Source organism: Lissotriton vulgaris, chromosome 3_1, assembly GCF_964263255.1.
Source record: "Lissotriton vulgaris chromosome 3_1, aLisVul1.2, whole genome shotgun sequence".
Classification (NCBI taxonomy): Eukaryota; Metazoa; Chordata; class Amphibia; order Caudata; family Salamandridae; genus Lissotriton; species Lissotriton vulgaris.
In genome coordinates, this window is record NC_141689.1 from 367,735,254 (window position 1) to 367,760,211 (window position 24,958).

The 24,958-nt window shown below is 44.5% G+C and overlaps 1 protein-coding gene across 1 annotated transcript in view; it reads right to left on the reverse strand.

Moving 5' to 3' along the window:
- Positions 1 to 24,958, reverse strand: part of OXCT1 (3-oxoacid CoA-transferase 1) — a 460,447-nt gene that overhangs the window by 229,836 nt on the left and 205,653 nt on the right. Inside the window, exon 7 of the mRNA XM_086960586.1 lies at positions 470 to 530. Within this exon, the coding sequence (XP_086816712.1) occupies positions 470 to 530 (61 nt within the window). The remainder of the gene's footprint in view (positions 1 to 469; positions 531 to 24,958) is intronic.

Here is a 24,958-nt window from a genome sequence, read left to right on the forward strand (position 1 = left end):
GGCCGTATGGATAATATTATATAATCTCATCTGTAAGATTATTTACATTTGTGATTGCATCAGTAACAACAAGGGGGAGCAATAGATAGACAGGGAGAGAGAGGTTATAAAAGAGCAACTATCAGTGCTACATACCGATTATATAAATATACTGTACAAAATAATTGGTAGGGTCTGCAATCAACTGGATACAGTTATCTCCTGCTGTTCCTGTGGTCTGTTTGTTAGCTTAAAGACTAACTATTTGGTCAACTGGCTACCTAAATCCTTAAAAAAAATTGTGAAAGTCTTTTCTTTAAAAGATGATACTCTCATCCACATTAGGGCCATGTTTTACCATAGGGATGGCTCCTTTGCCACCACTTCCAATTTATCTCTATACGTTGCTATCAAATTAAATTACTCAAAGACCACGTACAAACTTTCTACTCACATTCAAACACTGTTATGCACAATCATGTCGACATACCTCTACTATGGAAAGTTTAGCTGCTTTGCAAACTGGTGGGTTAAAGTTCCTTGCTGTTTTCCTGCAACCAACAAATTAAAGAAACAATTATAGCTCTTCTACCATTACAATTCTATACCAAATTTCTAACTTTCAAGTAGCAAGCTAGCAATCATGGTACTGGTTCTCAATGTGAACTACATTCTGCAGCAACATATCACTGCAGAGAACCTCTCTGGAATAATTTCAGTATCGAAATATCTTAATTATGTCCTTCTTTGTGTCCCTAGAGCAAGAAAAGCCAGACATGGAACTAAAGTGCTATCTGTAGCAGGACCCTCCCTCTGGAATAGCCTCCCTAAATCTCTCAGGCTATGTGCAGAACACTTCCCTTTTAGAAAAATGCTGAAAACCTTCCTATTCCAATATTAGAATAGCTGCTAAACCAGTCCTTCTCTAAAATTATGTTGTAGAGGCCAAAGGCGCGGAGATACTCCTCCGGGAGTAGATGCCAGCGCGGTACAAACCTGCAAATAAATAAATAAATGTCGAAGCAATTTAATTAATATAGAATAGGAGGGACATGGATAGTGAAACAGAGAACATACTAGCCACATAATCGGAACTTGTTGAGCCAGAGGTGGGAGAGTCCTTCATATATGTTGGAAAGTTTATGATGTAAAATTCTAGGGTTTGTAGGAGAAGGATTCAAATGTCCAGACACATGCCAGGTTGCATGTCAGTGGGAAGGACTAATCTTTGGAATCCGATTGGTATGTGGGGATAAAGCATCAATAAAAGAATTGGGTGAAGAAAAAAAGCAAACATGTTCCTTCAGAAAACTTAGTACGTTGAATATTATGTGTGTTTAGTAGAACTAATATAATATAAAAATGGTAAATCGCAAAAATATCCCACCCGAGTTGGCAGCTGTTTATTTTGCAGAAACTAATGAACATCAGTGATCTCCAACACCATTTTAGTTCATAAACTAAATATATCCAGTTTAAGAATCAGAAACGGTGGGAAGACCAATTAGTCAGGACACAGGACTCCGTAAGGGCTACACATCTTTCTAAGGCAGAATGCAAATATCCCGAACATACGACGATCTGTGAAACAGCCATTAAAACCCCAACACACACAGGGAATGACAAGGAGCCGCGGCTGTCCTATAAAGAACATCAGAGAGTTCGAGTAGAAGAAGCTTCAGGACAGCAACGCGTCCTCTTGAAACGCAGAAAGCATCACCAAGACAACTGCCCTGCTCCAAGATGTAGAGTCCTGCATCTAGACAAGCTTCATTGAGCCTGCACCCAGAGAAGGATAGGACTCAAACCCGAACCAGGCAGATGCAGGTATAAGCGCTATGTTGGAGCTCAACCTGCTGAAGGGCCCGGTACGGAGGAGAAACCAGGGGAATCAGCCACGGATGTGCCTGGAGGAATCGAGCCCACTTGTTAAGGTAGATGTAGCAATATTCAGATTGATTCTGTTCTTCTTCCAAAAAGAGTTCTAGCAGGAGGTCCTCTGTAGACTGCTGCATTCATGGAATGGTCAACCTAGTAATGCAGACAGCCGTCTTTGAAAAGTGGGAAGGCTGAGACAGGTTCAGAGGCTCCCAGTTCACAAACATCCACAGGAGGATGCAACAGGAAGTAGAACATTTATACAAGAGGCCCTTTGTTGTCTTTAACGGCTTACAAAAGACAATGAAGTCAATTTGAAGAATATTGTTTAAGAGGAAGAGACATGAGAGAGTACAGTCCATGAGCAACTGGGCAGAACAGTTTTAAACCAAATCAAGAACCAAGATCTTAAACCAGAAACAGAGCAAAGTGGGAAACCGTACCAATTCCACACTTGATTACAAACAATGGAAAAGGCATTTGGTTTAGCCAGAGAAGGTCGAGATGTTTCTATTTATTTTTAAACAAATGCAGTCGGCATGAAGATTTTAAAAGTATAAAACAGTACCAGTCCTGCTGTCTTAAAGTTTCATCCATGTTTGCAAAAAAAAAAAAAAAAAAAAAACGAATTCCTACAAGCAATAGCACCATACATTTTAGGCAGATGTACACAAATAACCTCACTCTTATCCTCCTAAGTGCTGCGCCTATACCAACGGCCGACGGCACCACTACCTCGGGAGTGCTGCCGTCGGCCGTTGGACGTTCCAGCTGCACCTGCGCAATGGAACGTTCAGCACTGGAGCTGGACGTTCCAAAGCAGCTAAGGTGATAGTGAAGATAGTCAATGGCTGAAGGGGGCAGACCACTGAATCATCCCTGCATGCAGTGGTATGCAGGAGTGAAATGTAAAAAACACCTGATAGACCAATGGATTAAGAGAACTGACAGAAACCTATGCATAAGTGTATATAGGGATGTGCATATTACCTAAAAAAAAGTGAGAAGTAAAAAAAAAAACAAATCAAACAAGTCATTGAAACTGCTACTGAAATGGCCTATTTAAATCCACAGATTTAATCAGAGGTTGTTGTTGACACTAGCCGAGTTGGGTTAAGTGCTACTCTGGCACAGCACAGTGGACATCCCCATCCTCAAAGGTTTATTGTGGAATATGTCAGAAGAAGTTTGTCCGAGACAGAACGTACTTACTCATAAACAGAGAAAGAAAGTTTAGCCGTGGCATGGGCTTGTGATCCGATGGTAAGAGATCATAAAGCCTAATCGACTATCTTTGGTGATCCAAAAGCCAAGATGCCTCCTCACGCTGAACGATGGGGACTAGGATTACAAGAGTATGATTATACCTTTGTGATGCGTCCAGGGAAGGATCAAAACATTGCTGACTACTTTCCAGAGTGCTTATACAAAGTCGAGGTACTTCATTCAAGACGGCTGAAGTCTACATTAATTTTATTGTAAAGTTAAATATGTCAGCTGCCATAGCGTTAGCCCAAATCGTCACTGCCACGGGCCATGATAGTGACATGCTGAAGTTGAAAGATATAATTACACATCAGTCGTGCAACCGACACGCCCAACCTCTCACCAGTGATGGTGAATACCAAAAGTACAAAAATGTTAAAGATGAACTATCAACAATAACTCAGGAAGGACTTATACTGTGAGGGTCAAGAATTCTAATTCCGGAGAGTCTGAGACAGAAGATAATTGAAGTGGCTCACAAATTACATCATGGTATTGTTGCCACCAAAGGAGCTCTACAAGATCCAGTTTGGTTTCCATATTTAGATGAGGTTTGAAAAGGAACTCAAGGCCTGTCATCTATGTAGCTGTCTTTCTACAAAAATTACTCAACATAAACTTTTGTCAGAGCTACCTAAGCACACATGGGAAAAAAATAGCCATCAATTTCTTTTGTTCAATCAATAATGGAAATCATCTGATGGTAATTATGGATGAGTACTCACATTTTCCATTAATAGAAGATCTCATTCACAACTCATGAGCTAGTCATTGAGAGACTCGACTGCATTTTTTGCAACATGGGGCATTCCAGGTATTTTGAAGTCTGATATTGGCCCGCTGCTAGACAGTCTAGAATTCAAGGATTCCCTGGATAACCTGAACACAAAGCATCAGAAGAGTAATGGACTCATTTAGCGTTTTAGGAATATGCTAATGAAAGCAGTACAGTGTGCAACTCTTGAGGCTCGGTTTAAAAACTGTTTTGAATTCCACCACACTAGCCTATCATCCAACACCTCACTCAACCACAGGCAAATGTCCTGCGACTTTGATGTTTAGGAGAGCAATGACAACCAAGTTACCTCAATGGACCAACAAAAAAGAAGGATGAAGTACTTGGTTAATAAGAAAAAATGAAAGCCTATGTTGCTAAATTTAGTGATCGCCCGCCAACTACAAAAGAGAAAATATGACTCTGCACCTTTCCACGTTCTTTCCACCAAGGGACATATGATGACAGCGTCCTGGAAAGTCTATTACCAGAGATTTTTCTGCTTTTGCCATTTTGATTCATCGTTTGTTTTATCATGATGGTGAAAAAAAAAAGTGAACCTGAAAACTCGATGACTGATATTACTTCTTCATTGTCTTCGAAAATCTCTGACAGTAAAGATGACAGCTCCCAGCAATCGCATCAGGTTGAATAATTAAAGCCCCAAAAAGGTTGACTGAAGTAACTTAACTTACTTGTGTGTGTAAGTATTTATATAATGTGTGTGTGTTTTAAAAAAAAAAATATATATATATATATTGGGATCCTAGCTGGACAATTCAAAAGTGGGGAGGTGAAGTATTTCCCTGCATTCAGCGGCATCTGAGGAAGGCGAGAATAGCCAAAATGCATAATGCTGTGCTGATCGAATAAAGGCTGTCCTGAAACTACCCCGAGAGACCTCCGCCTGTTTGTTTAAACGGGCCCACCTTGAATATATATATATATATATATATATTTACCAGAAGTGGATGGAGTGTCTTGCTTATTTTATGACTTTCGGGTCCCAATGGATTCCGTAGAGCTGTGATGTAGGTGTCAAAGCGCAATGACATGAACGTTTGATTTAGAATGCAAAGTTCGCAGTTATACACAGCAGAATAAAGATGTGTAATACTAAGCTCCGTGTGTGGCGTAGTCATTGTGGGGAACCCAAACTGGGAAGACTCCAAATAAACTGTATATTTTTTTCATTTTGAAGGTTGGTACTGTGACGAATGTAACATTTTAGTTACTTCAGAGTGAAAGAAGGAAAGTAAGAAAATCATACCGTCAAAAAAAGAAATACAATGTGGGAGGAGAATGCATCCAATCAATTCGGGAGATGCTAGTAACTGACGGACTGAGAAGGCCCATTCGTACGTGAATAGTTCACTTTACAGGAGTTTCCTGAAAAATGCGATTATTCAGATTTCAAGGTTTGGCTGAGGGTGTTTCAGTTTAGGCCCATGTACCCCCAATAATCAGCCACCGAGTTTCATACATGTTCATGAGCATGGTTCGATAATGTTAGCAGGAGACAATCGGGGGTTTCTAGCTGCAGTGCAAGACCGGGCTACCCTAAGCCTGCCTTTTGGGCCTTTTTCATATGGGGCTTTGGGGGTGGTGCAGAGGATCTTCAAATTCAACCCGAGATAGAGATATAGGCAGTGCAGAGCCCTCAGAGCAGGTGTGATGGACTCCATTTAGCGTAGGTTAAGGCACATTCTGTCAGCCTAGTTTTTGTTGCATCCATTGAAGAGTTGTAGATTCCAGGTTGCTGGAAATTCGCAGACGAAGTCATTTGGAACTGGAGGGGATCACTTCCCTTCAACTTGCAGCCATCAGGTTCTACTGACTCTGGTTACTGGGCAGGGAATTTATTTCAACCTCGGCTCACTCTATTAAATGGGCATATATCCCTCTACTAGCAGCTGTGATGTCATACTGCCACCTGCTGGCAAGAGCCATAATGTTTTGAGCAATCCAAATGCAGCTTATTCCCACCAGTTCAGTAAATCTTTATTTCGATGACCAAAAGTCACCATAAAAATACATTTATACAAAAAAAATATTTACATTTCTGAACCGATCCACTTTAAAAACAGTTTAAAAGATTAAAAACATATCACAATTCATGCATCATTACTCAGTCTCTAGTTTTCCTAAGTCTTGCTGTTACTTTCAAGAAATTTACAATAGAGCACAGGGTACGCATATCAGTAGCCTTATGTAAAAAGATTAGGGCATTCTTGGCTTGGCAAATTTTAGCCTCTTTTAAAATATCAACAAGGAATCTGCGACGGGGAGTTCGATAAAAAGGACAAAGTAGTACAAAATGAAGGGTGTCCTGCGGAGACCTATTGTCGCAGCCGCAGGCACCCTTCTGCTCAATTGTCACCGTAAAACCTGAAGGATAAGCTAAAATGTGATGTAACAAATTGAGCCTAAAACGACACATTAAAAACCTATCTTGATGGTTGTGCATTAAAAATAGTAGGGCTCCATACCAGCTCCATTACTTACTAGGCGGTGAGCCACAACTGATGAGCATGGTTCGATAATGTTAGCAGGAGACAATCGGGGGTTTCTAGCTGCAGTGCAAGACCGGCTACCTTAGGTCTGCCTTTTGGGCCTTTTCATATGGGGCTTTCGGGGTGGTGCAGAGGATCTTCAAATTCACCCCGAGATAGAGATATAGGCAGTGCAGAGCCCTCAGAGCAGGTGTGATGGGCTCCATTTAGCGTAGGTTTAGGCACATTCTGCCAGCCTAGTTTTTGTTGCATCCATTGAAGAGTTGTAGATTCCAGGTTGCTGGAAATTCGCAGACGAGGTGATTTGGAACTGGAGGGGATCACTTCCCTTCAACTTGCAGCCATCAGGTTTCTCCTCCTAAGCGAGACTCTGGGCAGGGAATTTATTTCAACCTCGGCTCACTCTATTAAATGGGCAGATATCCCTCTACTAGCAGCTGTGATGTCATGCTGCCACCTGCTGGCAAGAGCCATAATGTTTTGAGGAATCCAAATGCAGCTTATTCCCACCAATAAAACTGCAAAGCATGCAGGCGCCATTCAATGCAACAGAGACTGGGCTACTGCGAGGTGCAGGGCAATACCAAGAATTGTGCTGAAACACTGCAATACTAGCAAATACTCCCACCGTACCCCGTTGAAAGGTAGAAACACATCTTATCTTGCATGAGTTCTTCTGAAAGTCAGAGCGCCATAAATACCTTATTGAACTAAAGAACTAATACCTTCACTCTAAGACCCCTCTAGGAAGTTCGTTCATCATTGTAAATTTGGAATATTTTCTTGCACATTCCTCACCCTTGCTTGCTGTGTTTGATATTGTGTTCTTGACATCTATGGTTTTACCCTACCTCTTCTAGTCTCCTGTTTATTTTTATTTTTGTAACGTTCTATTTTGTAACATTTCTCTCATGTAACGTAACTGGTTCTATTGTACAGCACTCTGACACCTTTGGGTAAAGTCCGCACTATATAAAAATGCATTAAATAAATAAATAAAGGCCCTCTGGCCTACAGTACTGCCATCAAGCTACAAAAAGAACAGGCTAGATTCTGACCACTGCAGAGGAAGACTATATGTAATTGTAATTGTAATTGTAATTTATAAAGCGCGTTATCACCCACAGGTCTCCAAGCGCTGCCAGAGGTAGAACTTATCCGGGTTGGTGTGGGAGGGCGGCTGCTAAATAGTGTCCCTAGCCTCTGAGAAAAGCACAGTCTTCAGCTTCTTCCTAAAGGGAAGGAGGTTCGCTTCCTTGCGTAGATTTACCAGGAGGCTGTTCCATACCTGAGGGATTGATGTGAGAAGGCTCTCCCTCCCACGGAAGACAGGTTAAAATGGGGGGGGGGGGGAAGACCAGTAGGCTAGCATCTGCTGACCGGAGCGCCCTACTGGGGACATAGTTGGCTAGGTGGTCCTTGATGTATCTTGGGGCTTGGCCGTACATGGTTTTATGTGTAATGCACTTAACTTAATTCTCTGCCTGACCGGGAGCCAGTGTAGCTCGCATAGCAGAGGAGTGCCGTGTACTCGTCTCGGCATTTTAAAAATTAGTCTGGCCGCGTCATTCATAACAACCTGTAATATGGCCAACAGTTGTCGCGGGAAACCAGAATACAAGGAGTTGCCATAGTCCAGACGCGACAGTATCATTGCTGAGACTGCCCGTCTGAGTGTGGAAAAGGTAAGAAGTGGGGATAGCTTCCGCAGCTGTCTCAACATGCCTAAACAGGTTCCCACAACTGGCGACACCTGTTGTGTCATGGATAGCTTGGCATCAATGTTGATGCCCAAACTTTTCACGGCCCCGGCCGGTTCCGGAAAAGGGCCAGAAGAGACCGTACCATGGATCGGAAACTTTGGTGATGGCCAGTACCTCAGTTTTATCTGGATTGATCTTTAGGGAATTCACAGACATCCAGTTGACAGTAAATTTAAAATGTTTTGCATCCTTAAATGAGCCGTCGGTGAGCTGTTAATCTGGATGATGATTTGAGTGTCGTCGGCATAGTTATAAATCTGGCATTCCATCTGGTTTAGCGCTGAGATCAAGGGCTGCAGATAGGCATTAAAAACGAGGGGCGATAATGCAGAGCCCTGAGGTACCTCAAATGAAAGAGTGGCTGGATCAGACACCAAATCAGCTAACTGGACTCTCTGAGAGCGGTCCTTAAGAAAAGAAGTGAGCCAGGCCAAAGTCGTGTGTCTTGAATTCCCAGATCCGCAATCCGTGACAGTAATTGGTCATGTTTGACCGGGTCACTCACTAATGGAACCTAGGACACTCCTCGGCTTTCTGCCAGGCCAACCAAGATGTTTTTGTTGTGGAGGAACGCATACATCCTAGCAAAGTTCACATGCTAGAGACACAGATCCAGCAACATATGTGAAGTCTGAGAGCAGGCAGCAAACAAGCAGATAAAAGTAGTAGACCACAGTGTATAAAGCCAACTCCGAGCTAGAAACTAAAACGGAGCACCAGACAAATGTTATACGGGCAAACTGAGCCAATCTACAAATTTAAAGTCCCATTTACACCCGGTGAAAAGGCAGTCAGGCTGGGAGGACTGAATGATTACATTTTCAAACACTGTTAGTGAAATACATCCACTAGTGACAACAACGTAGAAGATAACCAGCAGTCGATCTCATTGCAAAGATAACAACCAGCCATGCATCCACGACGACCAATAACATCTACATCCTAAAGAAGAATAGTATTTATAGAAGAATTAAAACGCTTGCAGCTTATGAACTCGAACCATTTTTAAAACTTGTCTGAGACCAGTTTACGGTATTTATCGTTTCACAGGACCTAAGAGTTGTCCGACACATTTAATTGTGAGAAATAATCTAAGGCATCACAAGATTGCACTATGACCCGCTGGAGAAGAAAAGTGATTGTTGCACGGTGGAGAACCTGCAGGTCCAACTCCCTCGCTCCCTGCAGGTCCAACTCCCTCGCTCCCTGCAGGTCCAACTCCCTCGCTCCCTGCAGGTCCAACTCCCTCGCTCCCTGCAGGTCCACCCACCTCCCTTGCTCGCTCCTTGCAGGCCCACCCACCTCCCTCGCTCGCTCCTTGCAGGTCCACCCACCTCCCTCGCTCCCTGCAGGTCCACCCACCTCCCTCGCTCCCTGCAGGTCCACCTCCCTCGCTCCATGCATGCCCACCTCCCTCGCTCCCTGCAGGTCCGCCCACCTCCCTCGCTCCCTGCAGGTCCAACCACCTCCCACGCTCGCTCCTTGCAGGCCCACCCACCTCCCTCGCTCGCTCCTTGCAGGTCCACCCACCTCCCTCACTCAGTGCAGGTCCAACTCCCTCGCTCCCTGCAGGTTCACCCACCTCCCTCGCTTTCTGCAGGTCTACCTCCCTCGCTCCATGCAGGCCCACCTCCTTTGCTCCATGCAGGTCCACCCACCTCCCTCGCTTCCTGCAGGTCCACGCACCTCCCTCGCTTCCTGCAGGTCCAACTCCCTCGCTCCATGCAGGTCCAACTCCCTCGCTCCCTCCAGGTGTTTACGCCTCCTCACAGGGTCCACTGCTCTTGGCAGTCAGGCAGACGGCTGATGCTTCAGCCTCAGGGCAATATATGTTGACTTCCTGGTTGATGGCCCCTTACCCATAGGCGAGTCTAGAAGACCTTGGTCTCTAGTCCAGGTTCCATTAGTGGGAAGTTTTGGTGATCTTCTCTCCTGTTGAACAGTGAACCACTTATGGGACTCATGTTCCCACCTTTATAGACCAATTCCAGAGAAAAATTTGAGTTAGTGTTTGATCCTTTCAAATGTGGGTTACGAATGTCAAGCCCTTTTGAAGTCCTCTATCCTGTCCACAGTCTGTCAAAGACAGTCAACCGAATTCAGAAGTGGCTCCAATTCAGAATGACCCACAACACAGGCCACTGGAGTAACTGGGGATCACACCTTGCTGTTGACTTCTACTAAAACGCCTCACAAAGGTTCAAAGGCCTAAGCCTTCCTCGCAATCACAATTGCCTGGCCCACAGTGCCAAACTCGTCAGTCCCACCATCTCCCTGATAATCAGCACAGGTCCTACTGCCCAGTAACTCTTCCTGGAATCTAAGATGCCTTTGATGTGCACAGAGGATGTTCTGCTCCTCCTCATTCAGTGTGTGCTCAGACTACAGACCTCAGGAATGTTAGCAATACAATCTCCAGTCAGTTGGTTGCAATATTCACCTTTCCTAGCCACTTCAAGCCCTGTATTTCCAAAATAGAACCCACAGTCCCCCATTGTCATGGTCCATGCATAGGCGTACATGCACATCCCAGCATGCTCATACAAGTATCATAAGGTCTCCAGCACAACACATAATACATGTAGACAAAGGGTGAGTAAGTACACAGTCACAGAACTTTACATGAATGGGCCAGTAGGTCCCACTCGTATGATACAGAGGAAAGGTCTGCTCACACTATTGAGAACTATAAACCAAAAGACAAGCATGACACTACCATAAGGCTCATGTTACTTGACTCCAGTTAAGGGCTGTAGCCCTCTAGTACCTTAAGGGTATAGCTTTTTTGCGCCCCTCCTAGTCCATCAAGACCGCTTTACCATGAGACAGGCCTGTTATTCTTGTCTACCCATGACGAAAAATCAATTCCAGGGTCCTGGATATCCTTGCAGCTAGGGAAAGCAGGGCAGGGGTGCAAGTCTGTCACCATGCAAGAGACTTTTCCTTCTCAACATCTTTTCTACTGTAAAGATTTAGAAACCATCTTTGCGGACTTCAGATTACAACCCTCTAATGGTCATAGTTTGTGATGAAAGAGAAAGAAATCAACAAGGCACCAGGTATAACTTCAGCAAGGCAGACTAGGATCATGTAAAGAAAATCTTGACCAAACAGTGATTCCTGGGCCTTCAAACTGCACCAAAGACGCTGACCAAGCTATGGAGCATTTCCCAACTTCAGTCCTCCATGGTTTTGTAGTAGGTTCCCCAAAACAGATGTCTAAATTATGTTCCTTCTGCAACTTAGCAAAATACATTAAACAATTAATAGCTGATAAGCATGGAGCTATAAGACCGTGGATAAAGTATCACACATTTGACCTTCAGAAGAAGAATAACATGAAGCACACAAAAGGTGATGAAGGAATGCTTACAATAAGTCGAACCACTGGCAACCGCTCAAGGTAGCATTCCAACCCACTGTTTCTTTGCCCACTATGCCGCCTCAGATTAGACACAGCTATATGTAAACGCTTCTTGACCCTTTTCCAATAGAACAGAAACCCAAGACCAGTTTTGCTCTGATTGGGTCTCGTCAGTTGGCTATAGCTTAGATCCAGGGGCAAAGTAAGCAAAGGACCCATGTATGGGCATACCTTTGTCTACTTTAGGTGTTGTATCAAACACAAAGAGGATGAGGAATGGTTCTTGCAGAAACCAATACAATATAGAGATACCTGATAATATGCTTGAGGCATCATTCATGTCTTAACAGGCCATCAAACAGACGATGATTCAGGCAATTAATTTGGCAACCGATTTGTAGAATCAACTTGAAAATGAGGCCACAAACACTGGGAAATACACAAGGGATAAAATAACTCCTGGAATGAGGCAAGATTTATTGTGTTTGCTAAGTATGTGATACCACGGCGGCGAGATCCTGCAAACGACTGTTCACAAAGGTACTTGAAAAGTTTTATTTTTCTCTGTCCCAGTAACATTGCCTCTAGTAGAAACCTACTTTTAAATAAATTTGGATCCCAGAAACAACACTCCACAAACCATCCATTGCTCAGGGTGGTGAACAATATAGTTCATAGATTCCACATCACCCAACTAGGTATCAAAGAGGTTGCATTTGGAACGCAGTCCTCACTTAGCCCAAGGGCTACAAGGGGGATGTCCCATGAATAATATGCAGATGTGTTCCATTGCCGAGATTGCTCAACTGCATACAAATCTGGTATCCTGACTTTCGTTTTGGTCCTGACCTCACACTAATCACTTGCGGAGAGGTCTAGGCATAGCGGACTATGCGGGATCCAGGACCATTCCTGTGACCTTCAATGGGGTACCAAGACCCTCATAGAGATGGAGAACTACCATCCCATCATTGACCTGGGTATTGCACATAAAGCGGCAGTGACAGCATACCTTGTTTTGAGATTGGTAGAGTGACCCGACCTTGAGTCAGTGAGAGGGTGGCCTACTAGCCTTCTCTTATAAAGTTCTGTTATGGGAGTACCTAGCACCTTTTGCTAGCAACTGGTGTGTAGATCATGTGCAGGTGTAGCATGTGTGCGTCACGTGTGCAATAGTAGGGCTCTTTGTGTGTATCGATCCGAGTACTGAAATGAGTCGAGTCATTTTGGCTACCCCCGATTTAACATGACATAATATGGAGACAGCTTCCCTAGAGAGTGGACGTGTATTATCTGCATTGCTGTGGCAGGAGGGAGGCGATAAAGACACTCAACTGAGGAGAATGGACACAGGGCTACTTGAGAAATTCCACTAAGATCTTTGTTAGAAAGGGTCTGTGGATTACTTCTCCTGAGCACTGCCATTTGGTGGATGGTAGGGGTGAAGGATGTAACTTCAATTTGTTCTTAAAGGCGAGTCTGTTTCTAGATGAGGCCAGCCCTTTTATAATTCCATGATTACTGTTGGAGAGACGTTGATGGCAGCCAGGTACAGAAATGTCATTGTGTTCATGTTCTCTAGTTTTAAGACAGGCCAAGCACTATCTGCTAGAAGAAGCATTAGTTTACACAAAGGCTGCGTCTTACATGCAACCTGAGAAGGACATCTAAAAGAGAACCACCCCCAAACCGGTTATGACATTCGAGACAGTGGATTTAGATCCTGAGTCTAGAACCTGTATACAAGTAGGGCCCACACCATTCCACTTGGTTTCAGTTTTAAGTTCTTCATGATCAAAGATGGTGGTGCTCCGCAGAGTACTAAAAGGACTGCTGTCTGACTTGGGGTGGTGTCTGTCAGTTCTGCTGGAGGGAATGAGTGTCTGCCTAGTAGCCTGCCTGGGGCGAAGGGGAGGGAGAGAGAGAGCAAGAAAAACGAAAGAGAAAGCAAGAAAGAAAAAACGAGAAAGAAAGCCGGATAGAAAAACCGAGAAAGAAAGAAAGCAAGAATAAAAGAAAGCGAAAAAGACAGAAAGAGAGGGTTACTGGCTGAACAGACAGCCAAAGGAAGTGAACACTTGGGGAGTGAAACTAGAAGGGACTAATGCTGTAGAGGGTCTACAGGTACATTCATGGTTCAAGATAGGAATTGCTACATAAACCTGGAGGTTCACCTGGTCCATGCCGGACTAAAACTACAGAGGTATTTGTATCAGACCAGTGAGGCCGCCTCAGCTTCATGGTGCAGACAGAACCACTACTACAGGCTGATTCCTGCACAAATCCCCAAATCACCACCGGACAGCAGACCAATTCAGGGAGATGGGTGTTAGAGAAGTGATGGCATGGAGAGGAGGGGTGAAGCTCCACAAGAGGGTCGTGGCCAATTGAACTGTGTGGTGTTAAGTACTGCTGTACGATTGAAATGTATACCTTCCTTTCTAAAAAATAAAAGCACTGAGCAGGACACTGAAATATTGTGTTTGTTTTTTGACTGCTGCATTCTCAGCTTCTGCCCCCACATTACATCTCAGAAAATCCTGCGGCTGCTCATCGTCACTACCTTAAGAGTGAAAGGTGGAAAGGGTTTTACTTGGCCCCGTTTGCAGCCAGGTAGTAGGAAGGGCCAGAGTACACCAGTGTCAAATGATCTAAAATAATCGCTGTTGTGGCCCAGTAGCCCGTGGCCTTTCCACCCCCTCATCCACCCTCCCTCCTCGAATTCTAAATCTGGTAGGACAATAAGTGGCAAGTGGTGTGAGATTTGCAAGTGCCACTTCCAGCTTTATTTTACAAAACAGTAAATTGTCTTGAACACAGCATTAACCTCACTGTACAGTGCCAGAGAAGGATGGAGTGAACCTCGACACCTATCCTTAGATCAGTTGTGGGATCTGTGTTTGGAAAGAGAATGGGGGCTCCCTGAAACATGGACAGAAGAACCTTGATATTTTTGTTAGGGACCAGCTAGTGAATCTAGATGGCAATGAAGAAATTGTGATGAGGTTTGGAGAGTAGCCCCAGTCTACCTGATGTCCCCCAGATAGGGTGCGACATCAAGTTTCTCAAATTTTCAATGAAACCTGCAGTCTTTATGCCTGGCGGGGTGCACTATTAACTTAGCTGCATCGACCTGTTGATGAATGAGATCCCTCAGTATTTAAAGAAGACTGTAGTAAATTACTTCTCTACTGCTCTCCATTAAGTAGAATGTACCATGACATCATAGAATGCCTGGGTGTCTCTCTAGCTCACAGTGTCAGTTGGTCAACTCAGGCTGAGCTGCTTGGAGCTTGCTACTGGTGGGGTTATACCTATACTTCCCATCTTCTCCTACTCATCTATTCTAGAAGGAATCTACATTAAAGGATTATCTAACTATAAAGCTGGACTGTGTATCTTCCTTTACTAAAACTTGGCGACGATTGTGAAGAGGATGAACCTACGCATGAATTAAGGAGAAAGGCAAACTAAGGAACCAAGGAATCATAAGGAAAAGAACCAAAGACATTAAGGACTTTCTACAAGTCAATTGAAACTTAAAGGTAGCGCCCTGGCCAGCCCCACCAGTGTCCTGTTACAGCTGAACAGCCTGCAATCTGGGCGTTTCTTTTGACATCACCAAAGACTCTGCTGTCATCTCAAAGTCTGCTTCTAAACTCTCTCAAACTTCAAGTTTCTCAGTGGCATAACAGGTTTGCGCACCCTGCTGTGTTGCACTGCTCTATTTGAGTCCTGCGTTGGGAAGTGTTGTAGTCTGAAAGCGAGTCTTGTGAGTAAAGTGTATACCAAGGTTTGGTGTGCTCTAACAAGTGACATCCTACCCTGTAAAGTGTTATGACCTGTCAGCAAGTATCTCCTCTATGAAGTTCACCTCTGTTTCTACAGTTTTTCATTCGACTTCTCTACAACAAGAGCGGTTTAAGAGGATTCTGCTGTGTTTTAAGTGTCCAGCTTCGTGGAACTCTCATAAGAACTGGTCATCACCGCAGGTCAGATTATTTGCTTCGTTTTGTGTGCAGCGCATAGAAATCCTTATTTTCTGCGTATAAGTCCCACTTTTTGCAGTTGAAATCTAAAAGTGCATGGCAACTCCAGCGTCTTATCTTTGACATTACAGCGCGCAATTGTGAAATTGCTTTAGCAGGGGACTATTTAAGTCAATGTACCTCATTGACTTCGTTGCTCCACTGTTTTCTACGTAATTGATGGTTGACCGGCAGCGATCTGTTCTCCTCTCCTGCCACCGTCCAATTGATGACGTACATAGAACGTGCTTGGGAGCCAGCGAACCTCTGCTCATGCAGCAACATTCCAGTAACTTCTTGTGTAGTTCTTGGAACGCTCCTTCTACACCTCCGGACACGTCGCTCTGCCTTTCATGCTACTCACGTTGTTATGCCCGACGTAGCGGCCATCTTTAGTTTGTTCAAAGTTGCCATAACAACAGCTGCCACTCGTTGCGCTTAACTCCGCGCATTTGCAGTCAACGCCTGAGACTCAGCAAATTTGTATTTCCTTCGGTGGTATACACGCCTGTGTATATTTGGAAATCACTGCATTTTCTTCACGACGTGGACAGTTGGAGGGATGTATTAGTTGGAGAAGGAGCGAAGCACTGGAACGCTCGACTTTCCTTTAGATATCGCGTCTCATAGACTGCCTGATACTTCACTTGTGTGGCAAGATTCAGCGTTGACTGCGGACAGCTGTGTGCAAACCCCGGGTGAGAGACCGCTCACCGGTGCTCAACTCATCTATTTATTTATTTGTTTTGATGTGTTTAGCATCTTAGGGCTTGTTATGATTGTGCGTCTGTTTGGGCATTATCTTTTGTTTGCATTATCTTTTTGGAGGTTTCTGCTGTGTTTGCCCTATTGTGTGCATTTGGGGTCAGGTCGACGTCTTTTAACCCTACCGTGTACTCTTCTTTGGGGATGTTGTAAGTCAGTCAATGCCCAATTAAGTTTTCTAGGGTGTTGTTGTACCTTATGGTGTATCCTATGTAGGGTATGTTGTAGTCTTGGTTTACCAGTGTGAGTATCCTGTGTTGTATCCTCTTTGGACAGGTGATTTTTTTTGTGGGTAGTCAATGCTCATACCAGTTTCCAGGGTGTGTATCCTGTGGTGTAACCTATTTTGGGGGATTGTGTGCTTGTGGGTAGTCAATTCAAAGTTTTGTTTCTTAAGGTGATGTTGAACCTTATGGTGTACCACATGTAGAGGATGTTGTTGTCTTGGTCCCAGTGTAGATTTCCTGTGGTGTACCCTACTTTGGGGAGGTGGTACTGTTTGTGGGTAGTCAATGCCCATATTAGTTCTCAGTGTAAATTTCCTGTGGTGTACCCTATTTTGGGGAGCTGGTGGTCTTTGTGGATAATCAATGCCCATTTCAGTTCCCAGGATGACTATCCTGCGGTGTACCCAATTTAGGGGAGGTTGTGTTTTTTTTACAGGGTTAGTACCCTGCGCTGTTTCCAATTCTTGGTGGTTCAGTTTCACAGGGTCAGTACCCTGAGTTGTTCTCTATTATTCTTTTTTTTCGTGGAGGTTATTTGGACACTATGCTCTGGTTGAAGTCTACCTGCTTGGAATTCGTGGCCAAGTGTTCCATCTTGGTAGGTCTTTGAGTTAGGAGCTTTATCTTATCTTTAGTGTCAGCATAAACTCATCAGAGGAACTTTTGGTGAATTTCTGTTATAGGACTTACACGCTTCCGGTTATCTAGAGTCAATTTTACCCCTTTTTGTTTCTCTCCCAAGGGTCTGTGTCTACGAGAAGATCGAAAGTACAGATGTAGCCCCACCAGAAGCAAGCTCCAAGCAGCTCAGCCTGAGATCACCAACTGACACTGTGAGCCAGAGAGACACCCAGGCATTCTATGATGTCATGGTACATTCTATCTAGTGGAGGACAGTAAAGAAGTAATTTACTACAAAGATATTATACAATATGGAGGTGATGTTTAAATAATTTCTCAGTAAAGCTAAAGAAAAAGCCTACAAATATTCTCAATAGACAATCCAGACAGCAATGTGACAGGCTGATAGATCTCAACACAACCAAGACTATGGTAGCACTGATCAAAAGTGCACAAAAGCAGGGTCGTCATGGATACCCCTGCAACCCACCGGTGCACGGGGGGGGGGTCAGTGGCAGTCTTCTCTTTATGAATGCTGTTTTTGCTTTAACCAGGGTTGTGCATCATTTTTTTCATGCTACCAAAAACTTTCATAACCCCTATTTATTGTGTCATCTGTATTTTGTATAATTTCTTGAAAGGGGATGGGGGTGATGAAGGGATGTGTGCTCTACCTGCTTAATTTTGTCTCGCGCAAGAGTTGGTTCAAGCAGAAAAGTCTTCTGGGTACTGTGTGCCTTGGTGGGATACACTGCACCTGGTTCGCTGCTTCGCTTACAAAAACTGGTTACACATAAGCAGCTCACAAACCTTTTATACAGAGTGCACATATCACTGGCGATTAACAGACACATTCACAGGGGAAGGCTATGTCACATGATTTTTACCCTTGAGCAAATGGTGCAAATTAGAATCATATGACAAAAAAAGTGTTTGCGATGCTCCTGTTTCTCACATAGAAGCCTTCCTTGCATAACCGTTTTAATAAAATCCATAATTTTAGCAGATATTGCACATGTTGCGCAAGGAAATAAGTTACGCTATTACCCATTTCTATCGCATTCCTTCATTGTGAGCTGCACGAAGTTGCTCCAGCTGAGAGACTCCCAGTTTAATTGTTGCAGATGGTGCAAAGCCAGCGCCTTTGGGGGAGTCGTGCTATTGCATCAGCTTGACACAAGAGAGCAAGTACCGAACATCTTGAGGGGTCCTTGGGAGCAGTGAATATGTAATATGCATGTGTTAGGAGCCAGGGCTCAGAATAAAAGATATTTATATTTTTTCAGAAATAGAGGACCGATATTCACAAGACTGGAGGACAGCTAGTCAGAAATGGAGCAAATGACGAGGAGCTTTCACATCACTTCTGTGTTGACAAAATCTACAGTCTATGAATACAAGACCACAGTCAAAAATATTTTTATAAAACATACCAAATTGCTTGTGGGGTTTTGTAAGAATCTCTAATCCGAGTCTCAGGAGCGGTGGCTGAAAAGGCGCTCCCTAAGAAGCGGGCGCACAGTAATACTGAGTTGGTACTACTGAGCTGGTGAAGTGGCAGCTTTTACAGAGATCCATGTGTAGATCACGTAAAGAGAGATGTATGTCCCCTTCTCTCTGACCCAGAGGGCTTCTTTATCTTTCCAGCTACTACACTCTCTGCCCCCTGCCCACAGCTGACTTTACTTAAGGATAAGCTAGGTCATCTCAGGTCATGCATGTGCGCGGTCTGTTCCAAGACATATTGTGGACCTACCAAGAACAATCAGGAGCTTGGTGCCCACCAAATGCTTATCATTGGTTGAGTTTCCTCTTGCTCTCATTTCCCTGTTTCTTATTTGTGTCCCAGCTTGTCAGTCTGTTTTTATCCCTCCCATGAAACATGGCCTCTTTACCATCACTTTTGATTGGCTGCATTCTGTACGTACTTTCCACTGATTGCTTTTCTAGTACTATTTCTTTTGTCAAGCACTCTGCGAGAGTGCATGCTTTTTTCCGGTTGCTTTCTTTCATCCATGTGCAGCTCCGCGACCACTTCATGCTGCACTCGCCTATGTGTACTTCCCACCCATTGCTATTTCACCTGAGCGCTTCTCACCCATCCACTCCATATTGCTCTTTCGGCCATTGCTTCTCCTCCCCACCTACACCTTCCTTGTTGCTCCCGCACTCTCCCGTTTTGCCCGCTGCATCTCCTCCTCAACCCTGTGCTTCCCCTGTTGCCTGCTCTCCCATGTGTTTCTCCCCAAGCCACTTCTCATTGCTCTCTCATCCTTTGCTCCTCCTCCCCCACCCATGCCCTATGTGTTGCATCCCCATCCCCGTGTTGCCAGCACCTCCATGTCACTTTGGCACCCAATTGCTTTCCACACCTGCTTTTTTGTTAAAAAAAAAAAAAAGAGTATGCACATCTCGGAATCGTAACTAAACAAATGAAAAATGCTATGTCATTTTGTGGATGTGCACGTGTGGTGCTCGCACCTACAAAACGACACTGGCAGCCATGTCAAAAGTTTTCTTTTCATTCGTAAGCCATACTTAGGCTGTCCGGTTTTCGGTTTAAACCGACTATGCTGGACAATACACTACCGAATGAAAATCAGCTGACCCGGTTTAAACCGAGTCTGACTGATTTTCATTGTTGTTGCGTCTCTTGTCCACTTGATGGAGCCACAGTAATACAAACCATTGGCCTGCCTGGGGCGTCTGGCACGGAGGCGTCAGGGGAAAAAACACTGCTCATGCAAATGGAAAGCCGAGGTGTGAATGGCCCAAAGGCCATAGTAACACCAGGCCGCCTGCCTGGCTCACGTGGGGGAAGAGGAGCTGTTGTGGTCTGCTGTTTTACTGCAGCGGCAGTACTTCACAGTCTTTCAAAAGACCATTTACTTAACGACTCTGTTAATAGAGGAGTGGGCGACGGGGTTGGTGGGGTGGGGGTGGGGGCGGCACCGCACATTGGTATCAAGGGCAGGCCCGGTTCTAGCGGGTGAAATATGAGCCTTGGTTGTCGGATTGGCAAGGTAGGCATTCGGCCGGTACCTGTGGCCCATTGCCCGAGGCTTGATGTGAGCCGTTATTTCCGCCCATCGGTGTTCGGACTGGCTCTCCTGATCTGAATTCAAGAGGCTGCTGCAGCCTCTACGCAGCCCAGCACAGAATATCGCGGCCCATTGCCACAAATTTAATGACAATGGGCCAACCCCAGCAGTCACAGCATGTGGTGGGAGCTCCCGCTCTGGCCTAAGGGTAGGACAGTGGGGCCTCACCACGGGAGATGCTGCGTGACAGAGTTTTCACTCCCCTTGAACAGGAAGTGATGAGGGCAATTAACAGGGTTCTGCTCTTGCTCTCTGTTTCCCCGCAATAGATGGCCCGACTATTAATATGAAACCACCACAGGGCCTCGGCTGGAGCCTGCAGCATACAGACCTGACACCCGTCAAAGCTGAGGGGGTGTCGTGCAGAGCGAATTAAGGCCTGCAGGGCCCCTCACTGGGATGCACGTTTTGTTACTCTTCCTGGGTTTGCTGCGTTCTTTCACCAGCTTTCCTTCCCCTTATATCTTTACTCCCTATTTACATTCATTCAGCCAGTAAAATAGCTCAGCGAGTTAACCGCTCGGCACTGTGTGAGAGACCCTTGTACCCTCTGCAGTCACTTCGGGCTCAAATCTGACAAGACGGGCTCAGGCCTTCTTCCATCTGAGCAGGACCAGTAAAACATTACAGGCTTGCGCATTAATATCTTCTATTATTACTACACGAAGAACTACGCGAACACAAAGTATGAATATTTTTCATTCCATTCTGTCTCCTCGGGATGCTAGCCACCTCATCTGAATCATTAATTTTCATTTACTTTCACAACTTTGTTTAATTCTGTAATTTCCTTTGGCTTCAGAGACACTCTAATCTGCTTTATAGTCTACTCTCTTCTTTCCGTCCCTCGTCACTTTCTTTGCTATCGATCATTTTTAATCTAGTTCATTCCTAACGACCCCTTTGCTTCTTTCCCTCCCTTCTTCTTCTCTTTTGCGTAGTTATTTTTGCATTCTCCTAATTTCCTCCCCCTCTTCACTTTCCTCTCCCAGTATCACCTAGTTTCCTTCGTCACTTATACCCCCCTCCACTACCACCTCGCTTTCCTTTCCTCCTCCTTTTCTACAGAAGAGTTCCAGAGACTTTCCATCTGTACTCAGTGAGGCGCACACTCCGCTCTCTTTTCCCCATCTCTTCCCCTTGCCGGTTTTCCTCCTTAATGTGGTTGCTTCCATGAATATATCTGGAGGTAATTACCTGGCATTCCGAGGGCTTCACTGGCTGCTACTCCTGGTCTGCTGCAAGCTTTGAATATTTCATTTGGCCGGGAAAGATCATTTACACATACTCCAAATGGTTGGCATCGTTGTCCCTGCTATCAGTGCAAGGAATAGTTACACACTTATTCCAGTGGCGATTAGAGCGATGCCATGCTCTTTCTGCTCATGTTCCAACTTCCAGACAACTCTAGAAAGTTCTAGAATTACCCTGTGAGAGGTGAGTGTTGAGCGGGTTTGATGCTAGTGGCCTGTTTGCTAGTCTGTCTATATTGTTTCAGTTCACAGAAGTCTGGTATTAGCTGGAATCAACCCGATTGTTGACAGGACTCTAATCAGCACACTCACAAGACATGATTACTCTGCCATACTTACACACCGAACGTAGTGTGCTGGAACAATTGTCAGGGTGTGGGTGCTGCCATCAATGTTGCATAACTAAAATCATAAGGAATGTAAAAAATCAAAAGGTAGCACAAAGCACCTGTGTCACAAATGAGTTACAATTGTTCAGGAGGGTGGTAAGGGCGTAGTATGCAACTGGTGGTGATGCATTTTTTGGGCACACTGTCGCAATTATATTACTAAAGTATGGTGCAGTATGTTATGTTATTTAAATTTATATCGGGCACAACAGCTACCCAAAAAGGGTTTCCCGGCGCCAAGCCCGAGAAGGAGCAGGAAAGGAATTACTGATTAAACAACCATGGGGCATATTACCAACAACTAGCGATAATTTTTGTCTCTAACTTGTTTAGAGACAAACATTATCGCCGCACATCGGCGATTTTTATCGCAGATAAACCTTGCTATTAGCAAGGTTTATCGCAAATGCGGTAAAAAAAGGCCGCAATGCATGAATATCGCTGAAAAGTCCGCGATATTCATGCATTATCGAGCAAATGCTCTTAGCCATGTTATCCACCTCCCATTGGATAACATGGCTAAGAACTGCTCAGGGCAGGTGTTAGCTTTTGGAGATATTCGCGCTTAGCGCGAATATCTCCAAAAGTTGGTAATAGGAGATAGCGATGTTAGCGATGTTAGGGACTGTTTCCAGTCGCTAACATCTTGGCACGCCCACTTTGCATGTCATTAGTGATAAATATCACTGACATGCAAAGCGGGGCCCAAGATGGTCGCTATCTCCTTTTAGCTGTCACTAACTGGTGTTAGCGACAGCTTGGTAATAGGGAGATCATTTTATCTCCGCTTTCTTGGCTTTCAAAGCCAAAAAAGCGGAGATAAACCCCCTTGATAATATGCCCCCAGGTTTTGAGTAACTTACGAACGTGCGTATAACTGGTTTCATTCCGGAGTGGTAGCGGAAGAGTATTCCACAGACGGGGGCCCAGGTAAGCAAAGGAGCAACCACCCATACGGGACAGCCTAGTCCTGGGCACTATGAATTTAGCCTAGGTGGTGGAGCGAAGTGTGCGTGATGGCAACTCTGCATTAACTGTTAACAAATATGGTAATACACTGCCTCTCCCTGCCCAGCATACTGATCCCTTCCCAAGCCGCCCACATGTTCCTGGAGTCCACAATGCACGCAGCCCAGCACATGGTGCACCTAACAGTACCTTGTTCCGTTTCAGCAGTTGCTACACAATCCTTTTGGAGAGCAGTCAAAAGAGCAAAAGCTACCATCACGTGCAACAACAAAGCTCCAAATACTTACTATTTTTTTTTGCTAGAGGAAGTCTTTTTCTTAACCCCATTTTTTTGACTTGCATGTGCCCCTTCGGCCACATTGCAATTTCATAATAGCATTTTAAAAAGTTCTCTACGTATATTTGACAAACACTTGTTGAGTGACCAATGCACACTTTCATTTTAAACAAACATTTACAATGTAATAGGTCTTGCATTTACACAAGTTTGAGCTATTCACATTGAAAATAATGCCTTTTTTTGTTTTCGTTTTTAAAACATAAAAGGCTTTGTCATTTACAATGCCAATAGCTTAAACTCGCATAAATGCAAGACCTATTGCATTGTAAATGCTTGTTAAATTTGAGCTGCAGAATCAAAGGACAATGGAAAGTATTTCATGACTTTATTAAGCTTCTGAAATGTAGAGCAGTATACAGTTTCTGAGGAAAAATTGAAAAAGCAATCATAAAAGCAAATCGTCCCATAAACACCGGCAAAACACCGTTTCAGTTGTTTTTTATGACGCGAAAATGAGTAAACACTGAAAAGCACTGTTTTTTTGAGGTATGGAAATCACTGGAAAACACTGAAAAAACACCACCAGAATTTACCAAAAATAGAAACTGAAAACAGGAAAGCCTAGCCATACTGCACCTGCTAAAAATCATTGGCAAACCTAATAGGTCTCAAATTTTAAGTTTAACTTTCATTTTCTCCATCCTTCAGTGTTGTTCTGAATCCCACTATCTGTCCATAGTCTCTCTCTCTCTCTCTCTTTCACACACACAATACCGCCCCCTCATTCTCGGTCTCGTTTACCTCATTCTTTCTCATGTTCACTCCTCTCTTTCTTCATTCCGTCTTGCTCACTCTTGCACTATTCTTTTCTCGCTTTGTGTCTTGCTCAGTGCTTATTTGAGCAGGTGCTTTCAGGTGCTCAGCACCGGCACTTCTTTCACAGGGCCGGGGCAACAATTTCTGACCCTGCAGGTGGTGGTCTCAATATTAATTGTTCAAATTCAAAATAAAAAGAACATACATTGCATGGTGACTGGCTGGTAAATGTTAATAGACAGGCCAGCATACGCCTGTCCAGGCAGGCATGATTGTGTTTTACCATGTTAGTGATGATGTCATCACGCCGATCACAAATCCAAGAAGTCATCGACAAACTATGTCTTGCATTCTCTTCCCCGTGTCTGCTGCACCCTGCCACTGCCTGAGCCTAAACCTCCCATTGGATAATTGTGGCTGGCTCATGATGTAGTTGAGGCAAGGAAGCTGCAAGAGCGCATTTGAAACTTGGGAGGGAGAGCTCTTGAGGAAGAATATACGAAAGTAAGTGTGGACTTTCCACTTCCTGTGTAGCCAGAGTAGCACATCCGGCAGCCCTGCATTGCTGCTATCCTTAACATGCTCGATGCGGCTGTGGCTCAACACAACTTTTGTGCGCCATGGCGTTACCTGTAGAATCTGTGCGCTGCCCCCAGAATAGTAATTGCTGAGTGTGCGTGAGTCCAGTAGGCACTCCAGCCATACTTAACGGCATTGGCAGCATTACGGTTGGGGACAATACCTGTGCTGTAGAAGGCAGGGTCACAGCAAGCTGAGCAGTGGATGCTGATGCAGTCGCCATCCCTGGACCTACTAATTACAGGCAGCACTAGTAGTGACATCACCTGCTGTGCTCGAGTAGCTACCTGTTCTGCAAATAACCCAGTTATACTGCACTGATTAATATATGCAAAAAAAAGCATGTCATCTTCCTCTTCTTTAGGAAAGACAACAGGAAAACGCAGAGTTCA